The sequence below is a fragment of the Suncus etruscus genome, chromosome 17 (genome assembly GCF_024139225.1).
Source record: "Suncus etruscus isolate mSunEtr1 chromosome 17, mSunEtr1.pri.cur, whole genome shotgun sequence".
NCBI classification, from domain to species: domain Eukaryota; kingdom Metazoa; phylum Chordata; class Mammalia; order Eulipotyphla; family Soricidae; genus Suncus; species Suncus etruscus.
This window is the reverse complement of record NC_064864.1, coordinates 62,780,713-62,798,340: the sequence shown is the minus strand read 5'-3', so window position 1 is coordinate 62,798,340 and position 17,628 is coordinate 62,780,713. Positions and strand designations below refer to the sequence as shown.

At 39.8% G+C, this 17,628-nt stretch overlaps 1 protein-coding gene across 1 annotated transcript in view; it reads right to left on the bottom strand.

Annotated features, from left to right (window-relative positions):
* The window catches only part of PNLIPRP3 (pancreatic lipase related protein 3), a 53,115-nt gene extending 45,321 nt beyond the window's left edge, over positions 1 to 7,794 (bottom strand). Inside the window, exons 1-2 of the mRNA XM_049790439.1 lie at positions 7,738 to 7,794; positions 3,807 to 3,858 (exon numbers count right to left, since the gene is read on the bottom strand). Coding sequence (XP_049646396.1) covers positions 3,807 to 3,858; positions 7,738 to 7,794 — 109 coding nt within the window. The remainder of the gene's footprint in view (positions 1 to 3,806; positions 3,859 to 7,737) is intronic.
* Between the last annotated feature and the right edge of the window lie 9,834 nt (positions 7,795 to 17,628).

Genomic DNA, 17,628 nt, shown 5'->3' with positions numbered 1-17,628 from the left:
TTGTCATATCTTAATAAGAAGAGTTTCAACAATGAAAAACATTGTTCATTTTCCCCTCACCCCTATTTTATTCTAGAATAATGCACTTCATTTCCTCAATTTTTACCAAAACAATTTGTATGCTGTGTGATATGAAACATTTTCTTTTGTTGTTGTTTCTGGGTTATACCCAGTAGTGTTTAGGGTCATCACTTGGATCAGTGCTCAGAGGACCATAGGGTGTTAGGGATCAAACGAAGGACTCCTGTATGCAAAGCTGCACCCCAATACTTTGGGTTATTCCCCAGTGCCATAAACAACAGAAAGATTTGAATGAATATGTTTGGTTTTATTAGTTTGGGGAGTGTAATATTTTTCTGAAAAATTTTGGAAATTTATTTCTAAGAGATTATGATTCTAACATATCTTTTTAATAAGGCTTTATTTGTATGCACATTTTGCAGTAACATGCCATTTGCAAACAGACATAAAACAAGCATCTCATAGGGAAGTCTAACCTCTACCAAGAAAATATTGTTGTAAACTATTACTTGGTGAACTATAGACTATAATTAGATAGACATCACATACTTGTTAAATTATACACAATAAAAATGCACATACAACAACACAATTCATTATAATTACAAGTTGCTCTAGAAGGCTACTTGAAGTTTCCAAGTAGCATGCTTTTCATAATAGTAATTTACTATACCAGAATGTGGTATATTAAAATTGCAGTTTGAAAAATTAATTTAAATTCTTTCACATCCAGCAAAGAAATTGGGGTAATATAACATGGAAAATTATCACCATCAAAGAAGCAATTGCAAGAAAAGGAGCCATTCAGAGGATTTATACCTAGTCTAGAACTAACAAATCATTTGTGTGACTTCATGATAATTTAAAATGCCCAAATTCTAGAAACTGACTCCCTGGAAAGGAATATAGTATGTTGATTGGAAGTTGGACTTCTCAACTGGATCTTAGTTCAGCACTTCATTGATCTTTGCATGATCCAAGTATGGTCTTTGGACTCTGGCTTAACTGGCAGTCTATGAATCCTTATCTGGGATACAGGGCTGATGTGTTTTTGTGAAGGTATAAGAGATCACAGAAGCTAATAAACTGCTTGAGCCTGGCACATGGCATGCAGTAAACACTCAATTGTGGTAACTGTATGATTTATTCTTATTTTCTTCCGTTAAATTAAGTCTCCTGAACATGCAGAAGTTGTGTTCCACCAATGTCTTGAAGGAAAGCTAGGTGGTGCCTTTTCCCAACAAACTCAGGAGCAAGGACAGTTTGGAAGTAGAGTCCTGCATGGAGTCTTCTTCTGTGAGAGGTGACAACAAGCCAGGTCAGATGAAAACAGTTCGTGTAATACTGGCTATCCCAGCTGAGAGGACCACAGCAGGAGAGAGAGCCATAGAAAACATATGACGAAAGCCTGACTGCTGGGTGGGGTTCCTAGAAGAGGAAGAGGAAAAAATTATACTCAAAGATGGGAACAAGAGGTGACTTATAGGTAAGAAACGAGTAGTTTCATTGTGAATTCACCTGTTGCTGCAAGTTCTTCATGACCAACAGCATTCTTCAACCTGATTTGAGGGTGACTCGTTAGACCATGCACTTCTGTTCAGCACAAGGAAAATAAAAACCTGGGTAGATATATGTCAAACCACACAAATGCATTTAGTGAGCAGACATAGAGACTCATTTTGTAGAGGTTCTTTTAACCTCTCAGTCCCTATTGGCCCTTGTCCTGCCTCTAAATTCTGAGAAATGGTCAAAAGAATTGAACGTTGTTTGGGCCAAAGAGATAACATGGAGGTAGGTCATTTGCCTTTCGTGCAGAAGGACGGTGGTTTGAAACCCAGCATCCCACATAGTCCCCCCACTCTACCCCCCCCCCAAGCTTGCCAGGAGCAATTTCTGAGCATAGAGCCAGGAGTAACCACTGAGCACTGCTGGGTATGACCCCAATGTTTAATGTGAAGCCAGGTATGATTACAGATGGAGAGGAAAAGATCATGCCACTTCGTTTTATTTCGCAGCCAGCCCTATACCCTAATTCCCAACCTGAAGGTATGATGGAGTTTTAAAAATAAGCTCACCATCTTCTTAGGTTGCCAGAAACTGAACAAATTCTTTTCCCCCATATTAACACTTATGTCTTGAGTAATTGGCCTTAAAGCCAGCATTCAGCACTAGAACCTAGGCTCAGTAACAAAACAAAACTACTCCAATGACTTTGCATAAAGGTACCCCTTTCACGAAGGTGTTTAGGTTATATTTGCTTACGGTGCTTAAGTTTCTTTGCACCCAACTTTCTTTCCAGCTTCTTTCTCAGTATTAGTGATTCTGGAATAGGAGTTGTGGGGGGCAGGGGACAATCCAGCTAAGGGAAGTTTGGAGAGGTTTCCAATAATTACAAAAAAGAGCCTGATTCTAGCTTGTGATATTTGTGGAGTTTGAAAACTCCCCTTTATTTCTTTCTTTTCTACCCCATTTTGGGCAAGCTAGGAAGTACACCTCTTTTGACATTGGTGAGGATTTCAGGCTTGGAAGTTCCCCAATGTGTGGGATCACTACTTTTTGGCCACTGCAAGGTCCTCAAGCTAGTATCCTTCCTCTAATCCAACTGGTCACTTGAGGGCCTACATGGGATCCACCATTCCCTTCACTCCCCTGGCCTCCACCAACACAAACAAACAAATAAAAAAATACTCATAAAAGTACAGTCTTTTCATATACTCTTAGTGAGTAGCATGACAGCCTGACATCTAACCCAAATTTGGCATGGGGAACTGTCTAGTCTTTTCAGAATGTCCACATCACATTTAATTCAAATTTGAAAAGTAATGTATTGGGTCTAGGCATGAAGGTAACCAGTGTTATATGTAGAAAACTCTGGATAAACATACTCCACACATAATTTGCTGGTTGCCAATGCCGAGGTGCACATATCTTCAGGATCAGGTGCTCAGTGCTGGTATGGTCCAGTCAGTTACTCCAAACACCCACTCTTGTGACCAATACTTTTCAGACTACAGGTATATGCCTCCCATTTCTTTCCTATGTTCTTTAAATAACTGTGACTTCATCCAGGATGAGAAAAAGAGAAAGAGAGAGCTCAAAAGGGGATTGCATGGTCTCCTATGCACAGTCAAGAGTAAACAAGCCCTGAGCATAGTCCATCAGGTTAGTGGCCCAAATGCCTCTAATTCTGCTCCTTTCCCCCTAAAACTCCTCCAAATAATTTCTTTCGAATGTTGTAAATCTCTGTGAGGTGTGTCATTAATCGTATTAGAGGGGAATACTGCTGTAGGGTGTGGGGAAGGTTTGAGAGTTAGAAAGGTTCCGATCTTTCAAAAAATGATGACCTAATATACTTGACAAATTGCTTCTTCAAGAAGAGTGACTGCAATAGATTTTTTTCTAGGCATCCTTTGTTATTAGTGGCTCATATTTATTTTATTGTTTCACTAATTAATTCAATTTGAGGTTTCATAAATTAGAATGATTTTTTTGCATAGTATGTAAGAACTATCCGACATTAAATAATAAATCTAAATGAATTGGATACCAAAACTGGAGCTGGGATTCCACTAAGGCTCAAAGGCCAATCAATTCAGAAACAGTGACAGAGATAAAGTTTTACTGGCAACCAATAAGAAACGTGCTGGCAGTTTGCAACATAGTGGTCTACTGTCCTCAAAGCCATCATCATGTCTATACAGTCATAGGAAGGTTTATAGTGATAGAGCTGGATGTTTTTTATAAAGGTCAGGATGAAAACTGATGTCGGAGGATCAAGAAAATACCCTCGAGGACGTGGGGTCCTCTCTTGCGGCACGTTCTGTCTAATTTGCAAACCTGAACAAAGCAAAGGGTAGGTTTGGGGCAAATGAGAAAAGTGAGGAAGACTGTCTAGTGTCCATATCTAGAGTATTTGCTATTCCTAGCTATGGGGGAAGGACCAAATCAGAGCTGCTCAGGGATAACTCCTATCTCTGTTCTCAGAGGCACTGCTGGTGGTGTTTTGGGGACCATCTATGAAATGAAGGACTGAAGTGGGGCTTGTTACTATAAAGCTCTTTCTCTGCATATCACTGATCTCTAAGTTGACCCTTTCAAGTTGCAGTGGAATCCACCATCTTATCTACCACATAAATCACAGTGCATGAATTCTATATTAAAAATATAAATATATATAAAAATATAAAAATTCCTTATTGAACATTTCCTGGCCCACTATTAGAACATAGGCAATAAATTCAACTGTTCTTGATCTGTTGCTTATTGTGACAAAATTCATGCTATATATGAATGGTTTTTCACTGACTTCTAGGAGCATCAAATTCTAGGTAAGAACATTTGTCTTGCCTTACTTTCTCTGCCTCCCTGAAAGCCTAAAGATAAAATAGTCTTCCTCATTTTTCCTTCTCTAGAAGCCTAACTCTTACTTGGTTCTTTTGGAACCTAAATTCTGAACAAGGAGGACACCATTTTGTAAAGGCCACATGGCAGGCTTCTTCTAAGGTACTGATAAGGGAGAGATGCCATTTTGTAAAAACTATATGATGTAAGCTACATGCTAGGTCTCAGAAGCCTATTTTCATAGGCATTGTCCCAAGCTACCTGGCCATATCAGGTAGCCTATAAAGTAAGGATAAGGTAACAGTAGAAAGGTATACCTAGACAATAGCCAATAATTTTAAGGATCATAAGAAAGCTAGAACCTCCCTATATTATCTTCCTCATAAACTTGGGCATGGCTCATCTCCTTCGGGGAATGACCCTGGCTGGCTAGTGTGGTGGTCTTGTTGGCCAACAAATTAAAATATTAAACTTTATTACAGTTGTGTGGTCTCAACCTTCTGCTTTGGACCTGAATATTTGGGGGTTATGACTCAGTTGCCAATATGGCTACCAAAGTTCCATGAACATACACTGGGACACCCTTGAGGTATATAAAGGCCTAAGAAAATGGAGCTCTGGGGGGAAATCCCCAGAGGGGAGAAACAGGATGCATTATTGCTTCCCAGGGCATTAGGCAAGAGGGATGGTGGAGGGACGCCCTAATTCTCTCAGGGGTCACAACCTGGGACACCCACATGGGTTAAAGTCCCACTAAATGTCCCATGGTTTTGAGTCCCACTTGGGGGTGTGTTAGCATCACCATTGGGGGTAAAATGTGGGTTTGAGTCCCACCAGGGGATCTCATAGGTTCGAGTCTAGCCAGGGATTCCAGTGTCTGTCTTTGTGCCTGGCTCCAGTGCTGGTATGTGGATTCAGTGCAATATGGGCCCTGGTGGATTTAACTCCCACTGAAAGTTCCAGTCACTCTGTATCTATCTTTGTCTGTGTTTCTGTGTTCTGTGTTTTCTCTGTCTTGTCTGGTCAAAACATCTAAAGAAATTCTAGGGAAAATGTCACACCCTTTAGGGTTGGTGGAATTTGTTTGGGGTTCAGCAGAAACTGTGTGTTGTGTTGGCCTTGTATGTCTTTGTGTAACTTGATTTGTAAATCTGATATTGCTCTACTAAAGACAGGGCAGAGAAAAGAGGAAGATTTTTCTCAATGGCCATCAGGACATAAATTTTTCCTGGAGATTATCTGGACTTTGCAACCATCTCAGTCACTTTCCTGCTATTCTTTAGTTAAAGTTATTTGCATGTAGTTAGAGAAGGGGAGGGTGGAATCAAAAGATCATGGAAACTATTTGCCTTGCCTCTTTTTAGGTTAAAAATTGGCTGGAAGGGGCCGGAGAGATAGCATGGAGGTAAGACACTTGCCTTTCATGTAGAAGGACTGTGTTTTGAATCCCGGCATCCCATATGGTCCCCTGTGCCTGCCAGGGGTGATTTCTGAGCATAGAGCCAGGAGTAACCCCTGAGCGCTGTTGGGTGTGACCACCCCCCCCAAAAAAACTGGCTGGAAAATCCTGCTTTCCTGTGAGAGGCAGCCAAGAAGATGACAGCAAATATAATCACTTCAGGGTCCAGCACAGGATAAGTTGTCTCCACTCAATAAGGGTAGAGCCGGAGTAGCATGGCAGCTCCGCTTTACCCCCACAGCCACACAACATCTTCCAGCCCATGAAATCCAGCACAACATGTAATAAAAAGTGGGCAATGGGAAACAAAGCAGGACAACACCATGCAGAGAATGAAAATGACAGCTCTGATGACCCAAAAAGTACCAACCACCTAGTTAGCCCCTCACATAAGAAGTATAGAGCAGAAGTATGGAGGATGTTCAGAGAATTCAAAAAAAGCATAGATCAAGTTGAACAGATCACTAAGATAGAAATCAGAAAACTCCAAACTGAAATAAGAGGACTGAAAAACTCAGTAGATGAAATGAAAACCTCAAGGGAAAGCCTCTCCAACAGAGTGGCAGAAGCTGAAGACAGAATCAGTGAGCTGGAAGATGAGATGCAGAACAACTTTATACAGCAGAAGACATCGGAAAAGAACCTTAAAGAAAATTATCAGACAATGGAAAATGTCCTCAAAGAATGTAAACAGATGAAAATAGAAGTCTTTGATAAACTTAACAGAAGCAACATAAGAATCATTGAAGTCCCAGAGGCCCAGGAAGAAAATTTTCAGAAAGAACCAACAGTCGAGGACACCATTACAGAAAAACTCTCAGAGCTAAAGACTACATGCAACCAAATCCTGCATGCCTGAAGAATACTAGCTAAAAGAGACCTGGAGAAAAGCACACCCCAAGACAAATCCTAGTTACAATTAAGAATCCCACAGATAGGGATAGAATACTGAAAACAGCAAGATCAAAAAGGGAAATTACATTCAAAGGAGCATCCTTAAGATATACAGCAGATCAATCACAAGAAACCCTCAAGACCAGAAAAACTGATGGCATATCGTGACAAAATTCAACAAAATGAATGCTTCACCTTGAATCCTGCACCCAACCAGATTCACTTTCAGATTTAAAGAAATACTCCCATAATATGGAATATATCCATAACTTCATGGATACGCAGCAGCTCAGAATCTTTACAGACTCAAAACCAGCCTTAAAAGATAAATGAAGGGGCTGGAGCAATAGCACGATGATAGGGGATTTGCCCTGCAATGTGGCTGACTCAGAACGGACCTTGGTTTGATACTCCAGAATTCTATATGGTCCCCCAAGCCAGGAGTGATTTCTGAGCGTAGAGCCAGAAGTAACCCCTGAACATCACTGGCCCCCATAAAAACAACAAGCAAAAAGATCAATTGAAAGGTCTACTTTAAGACAAGACAGGCCTAAAAATACACCAAATTTCTACACAAAGATAGCTCTAAATCTCATGATAATGATCTATCTCATCGTCAATGGGCCAAGGCACCAGTTAAAGATACAGAGTGGCAAAATGAATCAAAAAGATGAATCTAACATTTTGCTGTCTATAAGAAACATATATGAATAGACAGAACAAATACAGACTCAAAATCAAAGTTGTAAGCACACATCAGGAAGAAGAGGCCTACATAAATAGCTTAATGATGCAGCTTATTAAAATTAGAAAATGATCAACTAAATGAACCCAAAAGAAGTAGGCAGAAGGAAATCACAAAGCTTAGAGCAGAAATTAATAAAGTAGAAATTCAAAAACCAATCTGAAAGATCAACAAAAGCAAAAGTTGGTTTTTAAAAAACAAACAAGATTGAGAGCTCAGGTAGTTTAAGCTGGACCGAGGCCCAGGCTCCCAGTGTCACTAACGTTTTAACCATTACCATCTGGGAGTTGCTCGTGCTTCTGCTGGGCTGGGAGCCCTGCTGCCAGGACCCCATCCCCGGGGCCTTGACTGGGCAATGGGGAACTCAGACCATTCCAGCTCAGAAGCAGAAAGGTGGGTCCAAAATGGAGGTTGGGAAAGGGAATGCTGTTCAGCAATCCCGCCCACCAGGCAGGTTCAGGCAGCTCAGGTAGTCTAAGCTCGGCCTAGGCCCCGGATCCCAGTGTCACTACTGTTTGAATTCATTGCCATCTGGGAGCTGCACGTGCCTCTGCTGGGCTGAAAGCCTTGCTGTCAGGACCCCATCTTCGAGCCTTCACTGGCCAATGAGGAACTCAGACCACCTTAGCTCAGAAGCAGAAAGCACTCGCGTGACAATTCTTATTAGTCTACCATAATACCATAATGCTCATAATTGTGCCTATATGAAAAAAAATCATGATACATATGACCCACTGAATAATAATACATGCAGTATACTCCCTATACAGTGCTCATTAGCATAACCACATATTTTTCTAGAATGCTCTTCCTACAATCTATTCCAGGTAGCCTTTCCACAGTAAAGTAAAGTCTACCCTCACCAAACCAGATTGGACCAGAAAATGAAAAACCTTTCCTAGCTTTAGTCATTTTATCTTTCTCTCTCCCTTTTATATTTTATGTCCCATCTCACCTGGGCCTGCTTTTTAACTGTAACCCGTCGATCAACTGATGAGTACATATGTCTACCATACTAAAGGCTACTTAATGTTCATCTGTAGTAAATATAATATCAATTTCATGGTATAGTCTCCCCAAACAGTGCTCAATACCATGTTATTTTATTATTTTGACTTGAAATCCATGATTACTCTTAAGAATGTTACACACACAACCTAAGCTATGCCTTTCACCAATCTAGTTTACCTTTACCAAACATGATCGGCCTAAAAGGGAAAAAAGTGGGAGGGACTTTTTACAACAGATTTGTCAACTATACTTTTTTTCCTTCCTTTTCTCCCCTTCTCTTCAAGTATTCTGTCCCACATCACCTAAGAAAGCTTTCAAATGTAATCAATGAATCTATCTGCCTGCAATGTAGGTGCATGAGTGTCTGTGCATGCCATAACATTGTCAGTCTAATTTTCATTCTTAATAGATATAATATCTACATTGCATAGTGTCATCTCCACTATCATAGATAACCCTTCCCTCCCCTTTCTTTTCTTACTTAACACCTACAAACCCTCTTCAAGCCCTTCATGTTAATTCTTTATATTTAACCTATTTTTTACTCATTCCTTAACTCCTCACAAAGCAGAACATTCTCCCCAGCCCAGCCAGAGGCCAACAAGCCCCCAAAATAAAAAGACAGATTCTCAGCATGAGAAAAAAATGAAAATCTGCTGGTATTGATTTGCTCTTGGTGATCCTTCTGCCTTCACCTCTTAGCACCATGGACTTTTGCTTGCTTCCAGACTTGGTTGCAGAGAAATCCCCCATTTGAGAACATTTCCTGTTATGGTACTATTGGGAGCCATCCTACCTAAACTGCACAAAACCCTAGACTGCACAGCTTGAAGCTGCACACCAGATCTTACCCCTTCCCTGTCTATTTCAAAAGAGCTAAAGAGGACATATACATTTCCTTTGAATATTTCTTTTAGATACACCCCTTTAATAGGCATAACCATTATCAAACATCTCATGTAGCAGCAATTTACCCTATCCTCGGGTTCCATTCAATATACTAGTAGTATACTACTATACTATATACTACACTATATATACATAGTATACTATATATACTAATATACTCCAGTATACTAGTAGACAAGTCTCCTTTCAGAGTTCATGTAAACAAAATGCTCTGGGATCTGTTGGTCTTGACACCTTGGCCCTCCATATGCACTAGTAACTCCCTGTAAAACTGTTCATTTTTTCATAGGCATATGCAGTGAGACCTTACGCCCAGACAGTTGGGATAATGACTTGGCTTAGACTCCAGTTGATTCGACAATGACTATTCACCCCCTGAAATGAGGATACCACCTATGGAAACAAACAAGGTTTCCCACACCAACAACAGGAATATAAATTCTACCAAGGAAGGCCCTACTACTGCCACAGCACTGACTTGCTCCAAAAACAGTTCTTATATCACCGTGACAACCAGGCAACAGCAATAGTCTGCTTTTAGGGCTGGATTCTCTGCAATGTTAACTGATGGAGAGACGAAACCAGAAGACACAACACACCACCTGGTGTTCAACACAGGACCTGTACAGAAACCAGGATCTATAACTACTGAAACCTGACAGCAAAAATTATGAGACTGAAGAGCTGACCACCAAGAATGACTAGGGGGTTGGACAACCGAGTATGCCTGGAGCCTTGATTTGGTCTTTTGCCAACGTACTTCAGGGGTAAGATCTCCCTGCTTTTTAGGCCAAAGGTGTTTATTTCCAATTTCTTCCATATTTTGCTGTACCTATGCAAACAATTGTCACACACATCTTTTTTTTTAAGTATTTTTCATCTTTGGAGAAAAAAAATGGGAGCACACTAAACCTTCTGCTATTGCATTAATGACTTTATAGGTGATACAGTAAGTTTCACAAATATAATTGCTAATGAATTCTCTCCCCTTCCAATTTTTAAATTCTCTGGTCTCTTTCTTAATAACTTTGCTTTCTGTCATCCTGAAACAAATGTATTATGATCAGCTATATCAACAATGTGATACATTTTCTTTAAATAAATAATTTAAAAATAAATAAATAATGGGTCTGGAGAGATAGCATGGATGTAAGGTGTTTGCCTTGCATGCAAAAGGATGGCGGTTGAATCCTGGCATCCCATTTGGTCCCCTGAGCCTGCCAGGAGCGATTTCTGTGCATAGAGCCAAATAACCCCTGACCGCTGCCGGTGTGACCCAAAAACTACACAAAAATAAATAAATAAATAAATAAATAAATAAATAAAAATAATTCTTAAAAATCAATCAATAAAATTCAAAAATAAAATAAAAAAGACATTATCACAGAGAAACTCCCAGAGCTAAAGACTGCATGCAATCAAATCCTGCATGTCCTAAGAATACCAGCTAAAAGAGACCCGAAGTAAAATACCCCATGATAAATCCTAAAGATAGAAATAGAATACTGAAAGTGCAAAATCAAAAAGGGAAATTACATTCAAATGAGCATCCTTAAGATTTACAGCAGACATGTCACAAGAAACTCTCCAGGCCAGAAGAGAGTAGTGGAATATTGTGATAAGACTGAATGAAATGGATGTTACACCAAGAATACTGCACTCAGCCTGACTCACATTCAGGTTTGAAGGAAGGATACATATTTTCACAGTAAGCAACAGCTCAGAAACTTCACAGATGCAAAACCAATCTTAAAGGAAAAGCTGAAAGGTTTACTTTAAGACAAGACAGATGAACCAACACACTAAACTTATACACAAAGATGAAATTAAATCCCTCAATATCAATGGACTAAGTGCACAAGTTAAGAGATACAGAGTGACTAAATAGATTTAAAAAAAAGATGAATTCAACCTTCTGCTGCCTACAAGAAACATACCTGAATATTCAGAACAAACATAGACTCAAAATCAAAGGTTGGAGGAAAGTCTTCCAAGCAAAACAACACACTTAAAAAAGCTGGTGCGGCCATATTAATATCAGATGACACAAACTTTAGACTCAGAAAAGTTGTAAGGGTCAAAGATGGACACATCGTACTAATCAAAGGATATGTGCAACAGGAAGATATCACACTACTAAACATATATGCAACCAATGAGAGACCAGCAAAATATCTAATACAATTATTGACAAATTTGAAAGAGGACATCAATAATAACACAATAATTGTGGGAAATCTCAACACGGCCCTGTCACCACTTGATAGGTCAACCAGACTGAAACCCAACAAAAATATTCTAGCCCTGAAAAGAGAAATGGAAGAGGCCTAGTGGATATAATAGGACACTGTATCCACAGACACCTGGATACACATTATTCTCCAATATACATGGGTCATTCTCCAGGATAGACCACATGCTGGCACATAAAACATACCTCCATAAAATCAAGAGGATAGAAATTTTGCAGACTAACATTCCTGACCACAAGGCTCTAAAATTAGATGTGAACTACAAAGGGACACAGAAGAAGAACTTTAACAACTGAACTTTAACAGCCTGCTACTGAATAACCAGTGGGCCCAAGAGGAAATCAAAGAGGAAATCAAAACTTTCTTTGAAACAAATGATAATGAAGGCACAAACTTTCAGAATCTATGGGACACAGCAAAAGAGGTACTGAGAGGAAAATTTATAGCTTTGCAAGCACACATCAGGAAGGAAGAAGGGGCATACCTGAATAGCTTAATGATGCAGCTTATAAAATTAGAAAATGATCAACAGATGGAATGACAAGTAAGGAAACAGAAGGAAACAAAAAAGCTTAAAGCAGAAATCAATGAAGTGGAAACTAAATAAACAATCCAAAAGATCAACAAAATCACAAGTTGGTTTTTAGAAAAAAATAACCAAGATTAATAGACCATTGTCAAAACTCACAAAGAAATAGAGAAACTTGATAACCAATATTAGAAATGAAACAGGGGAGATCACTACAGATATTGCAGAGATCCAAAGGGTAATTAGAGACTACTTTGAGAAATCTATGCCACTAAACATGAGAACCTGGAAGAAATGGATAAATTCTTGGACTCTTATAATCTTCCAAGGTTGAGTAAGGAGGATTTAGCATATCTAAACACCCCCATCACTATTGAGGAAATTACAATGGTAATCAAATGTCTGCCCAAAATGAAAAGCCTAGGCCCAGATGTAATTACTAGTGAATTCTTTTCAGAGGAACGACTACCAATCCTGGCCAGGCTCTTTCATGTAACTGAAAAAAATGGGAACACTTCCAAACAGCTTTTATGAAGCCAACATCACCTTGATACCAAGGCTGTCCTCTCTTATCACTCCTCTTCTACTTAGTACTGGAAGTATTTGCTATAGTGATTAGGCAAGAAAAAGATATTAAAGGAATCCATACAGGAAAGGAAGAAGTCAAGCTTTCATTGTTTACAGATGACATGATACTCAACTTAGAAAACTCTAAAGACTCTACTAAAAAGCTTCTAGAAACAATAGATTTATATAGCAATGTGGCAGACTACAAAATTAATACACAGAAATCAATGGCCTTTTTATGCACCAAAAATGATAGGGAAGAAATGGACATTAAGAAAACAATCCATTGACATGAGTGCCACATGAACTCAAATATCTAGGAGTCAACTTGACCAAAAACATGAAGGACCTATACAAAGAAAACTATAAAATCCTTCTCCAAGAAATAAGAGAGGAAACACAGAAATGGAAACACCCTGCTCATGGATTGGCAGGATTAACGTCATTAAAATGGCAATACTTCCCAAAGCAATATACAGATTTAATGAGATCCCTCTAAAGATACCCATGATATTCTCCAAAGAAGTGGATCAAATACTTCTGAAATTCATTTGGAACAATAAACATCCTCGAACAGCTAAAGCAATCCTTGGGAAAAGGAAAATGGAAGGCATTACTTTCCCCAACTTTAAACTAAATTACAAAGCGAGAGTTATCAAAACAGCATGGTATTGGAATAAAGAGAGACCCTCAGATCAGTGGAATAGGCTCAAAAAATGTTCCCCAGACATACAATCATATAATTTAATAAAGGAGCAAGCAACCCTAAATGGAGCAGGGAAAAGCCTCTTGAACAAGTTGTTTTGGCACAACTGGTTAGCCACTTGCAAAAAAGTGAACTTAGACCTTCAGCTAATATCATGTACAAAGGTAAAATCCAAATGGATTAAAAACCGTGATATCAGACCATATACCATAAGGTACATAGAGCAACATATAGGTAAAAACACTCCATGACATTGAGACTAAAGGCATTTTCAAGGAGGAAACTGCACTCTCCAAACAAGTGGAAGCAGAGATAAACAGATGTGAATATATGAAGCTCAAAAGCTTCTGCAGCTCAAAGGAAATAGTGTCCAGGATACAAGAGCCACCCACTGAGTGGGAGAAACTATTCACACAATACACATCAGATAAGGGGCTAATCTCCAAAATATACAAGGCAGTGGCAAAATTTTGCAAGAAGAAAGCATCTGATCCCATCAGTAAATTGGGAGAAGAAATGAACAAACACTTTGATAAAGAAGAAATACAAATGGCCAAAAGACACATGAAAAAATGCTCCACATCACTAATCATCAGGTAAATGCAAATCAAAACAACTATGAGGTACCCTCTCACACCACATAGATTGGCACACATCACAAAAAATGAGAACAAGTAGTGCTTGTTCTCTCAAAAGAGAGGAGGTCTGGAAGTTCCAGCCTACTACATGAAGCTCACCACAAGGAATGGTGAGTGCAGTTAAAGAAATAACTACATTGAGAACTATCATAACAATGTGAATGTATGACTGAAGTAGAAAGCCTGTCTAGAGCACAGGCGGGGGTGGGGTGGGAGGAAGGAGATTTGGGACATTGGTGACGGGAATGTTGCACTGGTGAAGGGGGATTTTCTTTACATGACTGACACCCAACCACAGTCATGTTTGTAATCAAGGTGTTTAAATAAAGATATTAATTTAAAAAAGGTGAAGGTAGAGAGAAAAACTATTTTTCTATAGATAACTGAATTAAATGCATTCTGTGGGCCTAACTTAAAGCCCACTTTTTCTGGGTAACCTATGTGGAAATGTGTTTACCGGTTTAATAAAGAACTGAAATCATTAGTAAATGTAAATGCAATCATTAGTCTGGTTAGAACCTAACCAATGGAAAGTTAGTTTGAATATGAGAAGTAACTCAAGGCTGTGTTTATTGCTGTTACTGAACCCAAGCATTAGTGGGAGGACTGGTAGTGTCACCTCAGATATGCCAAAATAAAATGCTCATGGAACAGGTATAATGCTATGATGCTTTGGTTTCTGTTACTTAACTTCTGTGTTATCATTAGAGATAACAAGGATAGAGCTGTAACATTTACTGCTACAGGGCCCAATTGGTTTAAGTAATAGTCCCCTAAGTAATCTGGTCTTTTTCAGAAACTACAGAACTGAACCAGTTAATTTCTCATATAAAATAGCATGAGATTTCACTCCTTTTTAGGGAAAGACTATAGTTCTTTGCCAGCCTGAAGAAGTTACAAAAAATGGACCTTTGGCCACACTTCCTTTTAATGAATCCTAAGGTGGTGAAATCTTTAGAGAAAATATGGAACAGGAAGGTCATCAGGAAAGTTTCCAGGGGAATAAGGGCAGAGAAGGAACATAGAAATTCTAGGAGCTAAGGCCATTGACATTAGTTGGAAATTACATTATGCCTATCTATCTCAGAGGTTGGGACAAGTAGCAAGAATTAATTGGATACTGACATTTAACAAGGATGGGTGGTATAAGGAAAGAAGAAGCAAAAATTAATGTTAAGAATAAAGGAATTATCACCAGGTGTAGGATTTCTTCATCTCTGCCTGACTCAGTGCAGGAAAGGCAACTGGAGTTTAGGGCTCTATGTTGTTCTCTCCATCCCAACAGCTGTTTAAATTGCACAATTAAAGAGGAAGCAGGAACCTTTTTCTTCATGGTGGAGTCACAGCTTGAATAAGAAGGACTCCTTCTGATTCAGCTCACAGTACCAGGACAGAAGGCAGATAGTTCTGGTGTTCTTGCTAATTGCAGCATAACTATACAGTGACTTCAGGATGACCGGCAAGAAAGAGCACTCTTACGCAGACTGTAGATGGGGGGTTTGTGGGTCAGACTGTCACTCTGGGGATTTCTCCTCTAAACTTCAGCTTGTGTGATTTGTTTGGGGTTTCTGGTTATGATACCCTCCTTCTGAGGTGTAAGTGTTAAAAGAAGTAAATACCAACCTATGGGTTCAGGTTCTGGAATAGGAAAGTTGCCCCAAGAGCATTCTCATTTTATGCTTGTACAGAATAGAGTTCCCCAAATTGTGGGGAGAGTGATTTTCTCTGCAGGGTATAAGTATGTGTCAGAGAAGCCATCTGGCAGCCCAGAGAGAGCTGGACCCTGAGGCTAAAGACAGAGGTCTGAGGCAAAATTTTGGGAGTTCTGTTAAGCAGATTTATCTGGCTCAAATATTAGAAGGGACTTCAAGAGAATGTACCCAGACTAACTTACTAGTGGGGAGCATCAGTTAAGGCAAATAAGGATGGAGTCAGCAGCTCAGCACTGCCTTAACATGCCAGTGTAATCCCCATAACCTTATATCTTTCTTGGCACAATAACTGAAGGAGAAGAGGCACTCAGGAATGTAATAATGAGGAAGTGGTCCAGACAACAGACTGGACTGAGGGGATTCTCCTCACTTACCTAGACTATTGCAATGAGAGGTCAATATAGTTGCATAGGGAAGTAATCCCCATAGGGGACTGAATGGCTTTGTGTGTATCACTGCTTTTGAAAACCCAGATGAGTTTTTCATGACAGTCATTCTCCTACCCCCGGTGTCATACCTAGTGGGAAAGGGTGGGTGAGAACAAGTTGAACTCTCCCATCAAGTGAATGTTGGTGGAGATGTTGGCTGAAGTTGCTCTACAGTACAAGAAGGGACTAGACCTTGGCTCTAGAGGACCAGTGTTTCTATGCTAAAAAGCAATGAGTCACCCATAAGACACGCAGTAGGTGAAGGCTAGTTTGCAGGAGCGGGAAAGGCTACAGAAAGACTGCCACCTGGTATGAACAGAGGTTCAATCACCCAGGTAAACCTCCCTGATTAATATTCTTGTGCTAAAGTCCCAGTATGTGCTCAGAATTAGTAACCAGGATGAGAAACCTCAAGGAGAGTCAAAGATTTGACTCAAGATCATAATAAGAGGAGGGAATGTTGGGACTTGAATTCTGAACAAGAAGGGACACATTTTGTAAAGGCCACATGGTAGACTTCTTCTCAGGTACTGATAAGGGAGAGATGCTATTTTGGAAGAAGCACAGTAAGTTACATGCTAGGTCTTCACAAGCCTATTTCCATAGGCACCACCCCAACCTGTCTGGCCTATCAGGGAAGGATAAGGGAGCAGTAGGAAAGTACCCCTAGACAATAGGCAATCACTTTAAGGAACATCAGAAAGCTGGAACCTCCCTATATAATCTTCCTCATGACCTTGAGTATGATTCATCTCCTTTTGGGGGCTGACCCTGGCTGGCCAGTGTGGAGGTCTTGTTGGCAGAGGGATTAAAGTATTAAAATTTATTCCAGTTGTGTGGTCTCGTCCTTCTACTCCAGACCCAAGAATTTCAAGCTTGGTCTTTTAAAAAATGTTTTAGGGGAGTGCTAGTTTGACCTAGCATAAGATTAGTGCCATATTTATTTACTTATTTTGGTTTTGGGGCCACACCCAGTGATGCTCAGGGGTTACTCCTGGCTATGGGCTCAGAAATCACTCCTGGCTTGGGGGACCATATGGGACACCGGGAATCAAACTGAGGTCCGTCCTGGGTGAGCTGCATGCAAGGCAAATGCTTTACCACTGCACCACTGCTCTGGCCCCAGATGTCATACTTATTCTTACAGGCAAAGTTAGATTCTTTAGCTGACCTGCTTTTAATATCCATGCAAAAATCACATATACTGTCAGACTTTTTCCAACTTTGCACCTTCTTTCTAACCCCCAGAAAGTTAGACTCCTCTAGGGTTAGGAAAAACTAAAATCATCTGGCCTGAATCCTGCAGTCTGGAGGATGTTATAGTCTCCCCAAGATTATAGTTGTTTTTTTTATTGACTCAGATTCAATCAAAGTGGAACTTTTGAAATTTGCACTATGAGCCCCAGGACTCTAACC